The sequence below is a fragment of the Lissotriton helveticus genome, chromosome 7 (assembly GCF_964261635.1).
Source record: "Lissotriton helveticus chromosome 7, aLisHel1.1, whole genome shotgun sequence".
NCBI lineage: Eukaryota > Metazoa > Chordata > Amphibia > Caudata > Salamandridae > Lissotriton > Lissotriton helveticus.
This window is the reverse complement of record NC_136068.1, coordinates 1,853,744,533-1,853,755,028: the sequence shown is the minus strand read 5'-3', so window position 1 is coordinate 1,853,755,028 and position 10,496 is coordinate 1,853,744,533. Positions and strand designations below refer to the sequence as shown.

General features: G+C 48.2%; 1 protein-coding gene across 1 annotated transcript; it reads right to left on the bottom strand.

Moving 5' to 3' along the window:
- Positions 1-7,579: 7,579 nt before the first annotated feature.
- On the bottom strand, positions 7,580-8,527 carry LOC144769756 (olfactory receptor 5V1-like). The gene has a single exon (XM_078653936.1). It carries the CDS (start codon positions 8,525-8,527, stop codon positions 7,580-7,582), a length of 948 nt encoding a protein of 315 aa, XP_078510062.1.
- Between the last annotated feature and the right edge of the window lie 1,969 nt (positions 8,528-10,496).

Here is a 10,496-nt window from a genome sequence, read left to right as displayed (position 1 = left end):
AGGGCCTCGGCCCAACCCCGGCCACGGCAGAGCGAAGCCCCGACATCGTGGCACCAAGATCAACCCAGGTGGTAAAGTGACCACTTGACGGATCCTGGAGGAGAGGAGTTTCGATGGCCCTCCAGTCGTCCCCGGACGCCTGGTATCGATCGCCCCCGGTCTCCCTGGGCGCTGGCTCCACCCTCCTGCTGGGTGTCTGGACACCTTCATCCCGGCCCCTCTGACCCCCAGGCGAGAGGGTCCGGACATCAAAGGACTCCAGTCCTATATCTGGGCCAGCCCTGGATCAGGAAAGCAGTTGTATCTGTGAGTCGAAGCCCTGCTGACCTCGTCGCGGCTGATCCTGATAAGAACTCTGGAACCTGGAACCTCTGAGCCCAGCTGACGCTGTCGCGGCTCTACCAAGCTGAACCATCCTCCGAGCCCTGCTGACGCTGTCGCGGCTCTACCAAGCTGAACCATCCGCCGAGCCCTGCTGATGCTGTCGCCGCTCTACCAAGCTGAACCATCTTCAGAGCCCTGCTGACGCTGTTGTGGCTCTACCAAGCTGAACCATCCGCCGAGCCCTGCTGACGCTGTCGCGGCTCTACCAAGCTGAACCATATTCGGAGCCCTGCTGACGCTGTCGCGGCTCCCGGCAACCCCCCAGCTCGAGGATTGAGAGCTGTGCGCAGGGTTGCCCAGTACCAGCTGGTACCAAGACTGTCCCGCTACCCCCTTCCCCGGACATTGAGACTTTGTTGGGATCCCACGATCCCCCTGTACATATTGCTGCGGAATATTGCCTTTATTCGTAATATAAAGACTCTTAAACCTACTCTGGTGTAGTGTCTCTCTGTGGTGGTGTGATTGCTCGGCTGGTACGATAGTAGGAGAGGAGCCTCGCCAAGGAGGCCTCTCGACGGCGCTCGGCCAATTCCATACGGAAAGGTGGGTTTCGGGGCGGCAGTCAGACATCTTCTGTCTCCCCTGGAATCGCCTTTCTAACAGTGGACTCCTCTACAGTGAACCCAAGGCACCAGTGCATGGTTCGTCACGGGCCTTGGTTGTCCCTCAACGTTACCGAGCCTTTCTTTTAGAACTGGCTCATGAGATACCCATGGCAGGACACTTGGGACAGGACAAGACCTTTGCCCGGCTTGTCCCCCACTTTTATTGGCCTCAGATGAAGGTGGCGTCCGACACATACTGCCGGACGTGTGTGTCTTGCCAAGCCAGTGGGAAAACAGGGGTGAAGCTGAAAGCTCCCCTGGAACCACTCCCTGTCGTTAGCACCCCCTTTGAAAGGGTGGGCATCGACATTGTGGGGCCATTGGATCCACCAACTTCAGCTGGTCACAGGTTTATCCTGGTTCTGGTGGATCATGCCACACGGTACCCAGAGGCAATTCCTCTGAGGACCATTACTGCACCTGCAGTGGCAAGGGCCCTGATGGGGATCTTTACCCGAGTGGGTTTCCCCAAGGAAGTTGTGTCCGACAGGGGGACCAACTTCATGTCAGCATACATGCGGGCTATGTGGAAGGAGTGTGGAGTCACCTATCGGTTTACCACTCCTTACCACCCACAGACCAATGGTCTCGTGGAGAGGTTCAACAAGACCTTGAAAGGCATGATAAGAAGTCTGCCTGAGAGCCTGCGGAGGAAATAGGACGTCCTCCTACCCTGTCTATTGTTTTCCTACAGGGAAGTGCCACAGAAGGGAGTGGGCTTCAGCCCCTTCGAGCTTCTGTATGAGCACCCTGTACGCGGACCTCTCAGCCTGGTGAAAGACGGATGGGAAAAGACTCCCAGGAAGCTTCCCCAGGATGTGGTGAGCTATATGCTGGCCTTCCGAAGCCAAATGGCTAAGTTGTGGAAGCAAGCTTCTGACAACTTGGAAGCCAGCCAAGCAGTGATGAAAGAGTGGTATGACCACAATGCTCACCCAGTGGAGTTGGAGCCTGGCCAGAAAGTGTGGGTGATGGAGCCTGGAGAGCTAAGTGCCCTCCAGGATCGCTGGACAAGCCCCTTTGAGGTGTTGGAGAAGAAGGGTAAGGCCACTTACTTGGTGGACCTTAAGACCCCTCGACATCCCCTACGGGTGCTCCATGCCAATCGCCTCAAACCCCACCATGAGAGGCCCGAGGTCAACTTAATGATGGTGACTGATGGAGCAGAGGAAGAGGAAAGCGAGCCTCTCCCCGATCTCTTCCCGTCTCATGAAAAGGATGGGTCGGTGGAGGGAGTGATTCTCTCATCATCCCTGACTCCTGAACAGCAGAGGGATTGCCGCCAGGTCCTGGAGCAATATTCCTCGCTGTTCTCCCTTGTCCCGGGAAGAACCCACCTGTGTACCCATGAGGTGGACACAGGAGACAGCCCACCTGTGAAGTCTAAAATCTACCGGCTGTCAGACAAGGTGAAGGCCAGCATCCACAGTGAAGTCACTAAGATGCTGGAGCTAGGAGTAATTGAACCTTCTAGTAGCCCCTGGTCCAGTCCGGTGGTTCTGGTACCAAAAGCGGCCCTGCCGGGCGCCACTCCAGAACTGAGGTTCTGTGTGGGTTACCGGGGACTAAATTCAGTGACAAAGACTGATGCTCATCCGATCCCCAGGGCGGATGAACTCATTGACCGGCTGGGAGCTGCCCAATACTTGAGTACCTTTGACCTTACTTCCGGGTACTGGCAGATCTCCCTTACAGAAGGAGCAAAGGAAAGGTCAGTCTTCTCCACACCTGAGGGTCACTACCAGTTCTGTGTGATGCCCTTGGGGCTCAAGAACGCTCCTGCCACTTTTCAGCGGCTGGTGAACGAGGTCCTCTCTGGAATGGAATCTTTCTCTGCTGCCTATCTGGATGACATTGCTGTCTTCAGTAGCAGTTGGGAGGATCATTTGCGTCATCTGCAAGCTGTTCTCTAGGCCCTGAAACAGGCTGGCTTGACAATCAAGGCCAGCAAATGTCAGATCGGGCAGGGGTCAGTGGTGTACTTAGGCCACTTGGTGGGCAGGGGAACGGTGCAGCCCCTCCAGGCGAAGATCGAGGCTATCATGGCCTGGGAGCCCCCCAAGATCCAAACAGAGGTCCGAGCCTTCCTGGGCCTCACAGGATACTACCGTCGCTTTGTGAAGGGGTATGGCACTATTGTGGCACCCCTCACTGAACTTACATCCAAGAAACAACCCCGACAGGTAGTCTGGACAGAGGCTTGTCAGCGAGCCTTTGGCACTTTAAAGCAAGCAATGTGTACTGCTCCAATTCTCAGGGCCCCTGATTTCTCAAGAGAATTCATTGTCCAAACAGACGCATCAGAACATGGCATTGGGGCAGTGTTATCGCAACTCAACGAAGAGGGCTTGGATCAACCTGTTGTCTTCCTGTCCAGGAGACTGCTTCCCCGGGAACAGAGGTGGAGTGCAATTGAGCGGGAAGCCTTTGCGGTGGTTTGGGCTCTGAAGAAGCTGCGTCCATACTTGTTTGGCTCGCACTTCCAAGTTCAGACCGACCACCGGCCCCTTCGTTGGCTGATGCAAATGAAGGGGAAAATCCCAAGTTGTTGAGGTGGTCTATCTCCCTACAGGGAATGGACTTCAGGGTGGAACATAGGCCTGGAGTGGACCACGCCAATGCAGACGGTCTCTCTAGGTATTTCCGCCTTCGTGATGAGAACTCCCAAGGGGTTGGGTAGCTCTCCCCACTTTCAGCTGGGGGGGACGCGTGTTAGACCTGTCTGCCTCTGGGACTGTCTTTACTATTAATTATTTATTTTGTCTCCTTGGGCCTACCTATGTGTTATTTTTGTTGTCGTAGGGGGGGGCTAGATGTTCCTTGAACCTGTAAACCCATTTTTGTGAGGCCTAGTCGCCCTCGTGAAAATCCTACAGGCTGTTAAAACCTAAGATGGCGGCCTGCAACTAACATAACAGTGATCTCAGCAATGCTGACCCATTGGTTTGAATGTAGAAGGTTCTGGAACCCTCCAGCATGTTCCGTTGACCAGGATCCAGCATATAAATAGGCGTGTTCAAGGACGGCCGTTGGTGAGGTGAAGAAGTTGTTGGGTTGGAGAGGGAGCGTCTAGGAGTGAGGCAGGAGTGTGAGGAGGAGGCGCAGTGGTTAGAATACGACTGTCCCACGGGTCAGCTGTTTGGCACTGACGTGACCCCTGCCTGTTGACCAAGCCCTGGGTCGTCTCACCTGGAGGAAACTTTAGAGCCTGAAGCGAAATACTGAATAAGAATTAACCTACTTAAGTCGTGGGATAACAGTGAGAAACACGACTGGAAAGACGCCGAAGTACTGACCCAACCAACGACGTAATGTGACTAGAGGAATACCAATTTTCGTCCATTAGAAACAAAGAAAGTACTGAAGAGATCAGCGGCCCGCCGATATCCTACCGTGGTGTGAGGAGTCGCCCGAGCTGACTGGAGGGCGTAGTGGGTCCCAGAGTGGTCGGGACATTGGAGGAGACCGGAGGTTCCCCGTCGATGCCAACAACATCATCCAGAGGTGAGCGCCGTGCCCGAAGACCCCCGCGGTGTGACGACTTCCGAGGAGGAGGAGAGCTGCCAGAGAGGCCGGACCTGGGCGGAGTTTCCCCGACACGCGTCGACAGGGGAGGAGACGCGGAAGCGCTGTGAGGAGCGCCCGAAGGCCAGCTGTCTGAGGTATCGCTGCAGGGGTAAAGACTTCCTCTGAGTAGTGCGACCGGAGCGGACTCTTATCCGGACTGCCAGAACTCAACAGAATAAAGTAAGCAGGGAGTTGAGCGGTGGGAAGGAACGAACGACCAGCGGCAACCAGGGCATAGACTGAGGGAAGGAGCGGCAGACATCCCTCCCTCGTTGACTGAAACACCTCAAACTGGGTGCCTCGGACTGAGTCGGGGGTTCTAAGTTGATACCTGGGGGAGGTGGAAATCATCCTGGAGATGTGTAGACTGCCGTAACACCTCCAAAGCCCTCTAGTGAAGTGACAGAGCATTTAGGCCTATAGCGAGTGTTCTTCCTGAAGGGGAGGGAGACAGCCGGTGCTTATGTAAACCTAATTGGGGTCAGAGAAGATTGGCTGCAAAAAGCTAAACTCGAAAAGAAGGGTTTTTGGTAACCAACCGTCTCATTGATTGAACCGTGATATTGAACCTGTTATCTCTCTCTATTTATTCAGCTGTGTGTATGGAACCAGCCAGTATAGAGTTATGGAGAGGTGAACTAAGGAAATTGTCATATCAAGCCAGTGTTGACCCTGTGAACTGGGGAATAAGGTACCGTTCTAACACAGCAAAAAGTGAAGTGGTTCTGTAAAGCCTTAATTTGTACCGTGATATCTTTTTTTAAGAAAGTCACAGGAAGTTGTGTATTTATGAATTCCTTTCTTTACAGGAGAAGAGATTACGCAATTGATGGACTGTAATATGAACTGTAATTGTAATAAGTGCACATCCAAAAGTAACCGCATTGAATTTGAATATTGCGAATAGAGTGAGGTGCAATTTCACAAAATCTTTTATAAAAGGAACCCGTATTTTTCTAAATTGGTGTGGTGTCTTTATTTTTAGTGGTAAGACATTGGGTTACTGTGAGTGAGTTTGTAAGCACTACACAATTGTCTTGGAGATTAGCTGTTTCCACTCTGTGCCAAGCTACCCTATGTAGTCTAGGTTCCCTAGGTCTAACAGCCATATTCAGGAGAACACGGTCCATGCTGGATTATTCTTAGAGGTATAAGTTTGTGTAGGGCCTTGTAGATAGTTTTTCTTGTGAATTTAGTAAAGGAGCTTACATGACTATGGTGTTACCTGTGTTCTATTTATTTATAGCAGTTTTGAAAGCTCTTTAGTTGAAATAATGTTTGTGGCGTAGATAGTGCTTTGAATTCTTGTAAGAGTTGCTGGACAAGTAGGGGTTTTTAGTGGCTGCAGCGCATGTTTTATTGATAGATGCTGGATTGAGCTATGAAGATTTGGAATGCTAAACATGAAAATGAATATGTTTCATGATGAAATAGTAGCCCACATTGAACTGAAAGTGATGCATGTTGAAATGAACATGAAATGTTTTGAAATATTCATTGTCATGATTGAAATGAGTATTGCACATATGAAATGTGAAATTAGACTTTTTGGAGTGATTGTGACATGTTGAAGTGATATGAATATGATACAGATTGTGAGTAATCAAAAGGGAGATGAGGAGACATATTTAATGAGGCCCCACAAAGCATATAGATGGAATAGATCCTCTGGATGGACAACATGAATACTATTTGAAGTGGAATCAATAGTTGGACCATGAAGGTCGCGGGTGTGAGTGGTCAGATCATAGTGCCCTCACACACCCAGGAGAGTATCATGCTCCACCATTGGGCACTCCTCATCAAGCTGACACTTTAATGTTGGACGGGCCTTTGGGCACTTTAGCGGAAATCTTTTGTCTATGAACGCCGTTAGATGAGTGTGAGTGAAGGGTAAAAAAAAAGGTGGTGAAGGGAGTGATATAAAAGAGTCTAAGGGAACCAAGGGAGTGTTTATGGGGCAATGGTCCATTGACACGGTAAAAACAAGGACACTATCTTGAGGAAACAATGTACCCTACCCTAATACCTAGCATGTGAGAGATATGGTGGGGTCGACATGTTTCATGTCTTAGGGGCCGATTCTGATCTGGGTCGGAAAGCACTCTGACCGAGCCGGATCTGGGGTGATTTCTGACCGATACGGGCTCCTGCAGTCCGACCGAGCAAGTACGATGCCGCCGTATGATGCCGGACTCGGTTCGGTCGGACTCCCATAGAAGTCAATGGGAGCCGGTTGTACGCCACGTACATGGGCTCCCATTGACTGAAGTGGTACGTCGCAGACAAGTGCACCCCCTACAGTTGGTACGTGTCAATGCCATCTGCACCGTACATGCCTGTGTTTCTCCCCCTGTGTCCGAGTCGTAAGTCTGTGGCTAACAGGGGGTCCGCGTCGCCCCCGAACCCCGAATCCCAACTCCGGGAGCTATTGCGAGCCGGCCGCTCTGACTCGATCCGGCTCTCCGCATCGAGCATCGAACTAGCTTGGTCGTGAAACGTCTCCATTGCGCGCCATAGTTTGCCTGTGACTGGGTCGTACAGAGCGGTTTGGACCTGGAAACGATTTGGACAGAGATTTTGTGCTTGTTCGCATCGTACTTTGACGTCCGGACCCGTGTACGACTCAGACGGAGATTCAGCCTCCAAATCGGATCCGCTAATGCAGAACCCGATTCACTGCCCTTCCAACCGAGATCGGAATTGGCCCCTTAGTTGTTAAGAGTTAATTGGAATTTCATCAGGCTGGGAAAATTGCCTACCCTATGTGCTAAAGTATGAGGGCCCAACAATAGGTATTGGGTGCCCACTAAAGTAAAGAATACTGTACATGCATCAATGCTGTGGGGCTGATTCCACCCGAACTTCAGGAGAGAACCTCAGGAGAGGATCAAATTGAAAGGGGGCAAATGGCACCAGTAATGTCAAGGTTGCAAGGTATCAAGTTCTGTGAAAAAAACCTCAGTAATAAATTAAATGTATTTCTACAATTGAAGCTTTGAAAGATTAAGAAATATGTTTTATTTGTTTGTTTCTGAAATGCAATTTGTCTTCTTTGTCTTCCTCAGGGTGTTTTTAATCTCTGTGTTTTTCAGGCTGTATATAATCGGATTACATAGTGGCGTTAAAGCAACATATAACAAAGACAATACTTTGTTGTATTTTACTGAAACCGTTGATGCTGGTTGCATGTAGGTAGAACAGATAACTCCATAGAATAATATAACCACAGTGAGATGGGAGCCACAGGTGGAAAAGGCCTTACGTCTCCCCTCTGTAGATCGGATTTTCAGGATTGTTGAAATGATGTTGATGTAAGATGTGATAGTTAAAGCAAAAGGTGTTACTCCGAATGTAAAACCAAGGATGTAGCCTGCTGTCTCAACAGCACGAGTGCTGCTACATGAAAGATTCATTACAGCTATCACTTCACAGAAGAAGTGGTTGATTGTGTGAGACCTACAGAATGAGAGCCTAGATAATAGTACAATATCTGGTATTGGGTCTAAGAAACTAAGTAGCCAGCATCCGGCAGCCAGCTTCATGCAAACTACATTATTCATGGTTTTCACATAGAGCAATGGATTGCAAATGGCCACATATCGATCATATGCCATGACTGCAAGAAGGAGGAATTCTGTAGACACCAAGGATATGAAAAGAAACACCTGCAGCAAACATCCATTTAGAGAAATGTCTGCTCTCGCCAGAAAGAAGTGAGCCAGCATGTTTGGGAAAATCATCGTTGTGTAGCAAATGTCAACAAAGGCAAGGTTTGTGAGGAAAAAATACATTGGGGTGTGCAATTGTATTTTGGAATAGACAATCACCATGATAAGAAGGTTCCCAACCAGTATCAGGAAGTAAATAAGTAAAAAAGTCAAAAAAAGTGGAACTAGAAGTTGTGGGAAATCACTAAAACCCACCATGATGAACTCAGTCACTACAGTTTGATTTCCTTCTTCCATGGGTTATCAAGGATATCTGCAATAAAAAAAAGGGAAAGTCAATAAGCAACATGCACCATTTTGGGTGAGAAAATGGATGCAGATGTCTGACAGTCTCAGTTGATGTGTTTACTATTAGAAGAAACTTATTGAATTGGGAACAAAAAATAGGGGACGCGTAAATCAGTTATAATTGTTTGTATTATGCATTCTTTTCTTAATTTTTATGGGGCAACTATTTACCTGCATGGTGTCTTTTGCTAATTTATAGGTTGATAGATTGCAGCTGTAACTATTCAAAACTTTTCTAGAGGACACAATCAATCCAAGAAGTCACCAATAAGAAAGGTTCTATTTTTTTTAATTAGGTGATGGCTGTAACCCCATGTAGTACTATAAGGGCTAACAGCTTTTAAATTAGGTATTCTTGGCCAATGTGTAGGTCTGGCAAGGAAAATACCTTATGTTACGAGCAAATACACAGAGAGCCTTATTACGAGTTTCGAGGTCTAACTGCCTGAAGACCTTGAACGCTGCCTCTACAAGACTGTAGTGCCATTACATTGCTGGATTACAAATTGACAGCTGTGTCTGCGGTGTTGCTGTGACGGTCTTGCAGTGGTGATGAGAACATTTCCATATGTATCAATGCAAGTGTGAGTATTTCGACTGCATATGTGTTGAATGCACACATATGCATGATACATGTGGAAACCTACCATCTACCCATATGTAGCCAGTACTGGTAATGGATATAATTTACAAAAATGCATTACCAGTAAATCGCTGCATACAGGGTCCTATTCCTTGGGGTGAAGATGCTGCTGTGAAGGGGATAACTTGAGAAACGGATCCACATTGACTGCTGCTGGAAAGAACACGAAAGGGGTGAGTATGCACCTCAAATCCTTCATATTGGGTGTCGTTCTCTTCATTTTATGGTTATGTTTTGTTCTTATTTAGCACCTGCTTTCTACATGTCATTTTACCATTGGGTGAGTGTATACACTTTCCCATTGTTCTTACCTCTTACCTGCCCATTTTATGATATTGTTCCATTGTTTTATAGTATTTTGAATCAATCTTCAATTTATCATTAATTGCACTTATTTGCTCAAGTGATGCATTTATTTCTTTGCACATCTTCTTTCTTTGTTTTGTTTCTTAGTGTAAAGAAAGAGGATATGTAGTAGGGTGAATGTTCCTGTTCTTTCTGTGCTCTCTCTTTTCCCTTGCTGTTCAGCTTGAGTATGTGTGGAATGTTGATTAGGGCATAGAATGTTGAATGTCTTTTGTGAGTCAGTTGGTGTCAGCAGGCTGAGCAGCTAGGATGCTGCTCCTAATGTTGTGTACATACAGGCCTACTTACCATCTTGGCTATACCTAAAGCTTCTGTAACTTGTACCTGAATAAAGTTACTACTTGGAACCACAACCTGGCCTCCTGTGGACTTTCATATTACAACATTTTAGTATGAATGTTCACAGGAGGCCAGGTAGTAGGTTCCAAGAAGTAGCTTTATTCAGATTGTAATTACAGAAGCTCAAGCTACTAGCCAAGATTGTAAGTAGGCCAATATGTACACCCCATAAGGAGCAGCCTCCGAGCTGCTCAGCCTGCTGACACCAACTGACTCACATCAGACATTCAGCATTGTAACGAGGTACACACACCCATAACACTTGGTAAGACTATGAATGAATGAATGAATGGCGTTTTTATACAGCGCAAAACTTAGCCCCAAGGGGCATCAAGGCGCACAACGAACAGACATGGAAAGTCCAGACTCCAGATAACTAGACCAAGGCCATTGGGAGAGTAAGAATCTAATATGCTTGAGAAAAAAGCCAGGTTTTAAGAAGTTTTTAAAAAATTGCCAAGGAGGATTGACTGGTAAGCTCAAGGGGAAGGGAGTTCCACAATTTGGGAGCCAAGATGGAAAAGGCTCTACCTCCCCATCTAACCTTAGCAAACCTAGGGACTGCCAGCC

Excerpts from the sequence above, each read along its gene's own strand:
- LOC144769756 (XM_078653936.1), bottom strand. The coding sequence starts at position 8,527 with ATGGAAGAAGGAAATCAAACTGTAGTGACTGAGTTCATCATGGTGGGT.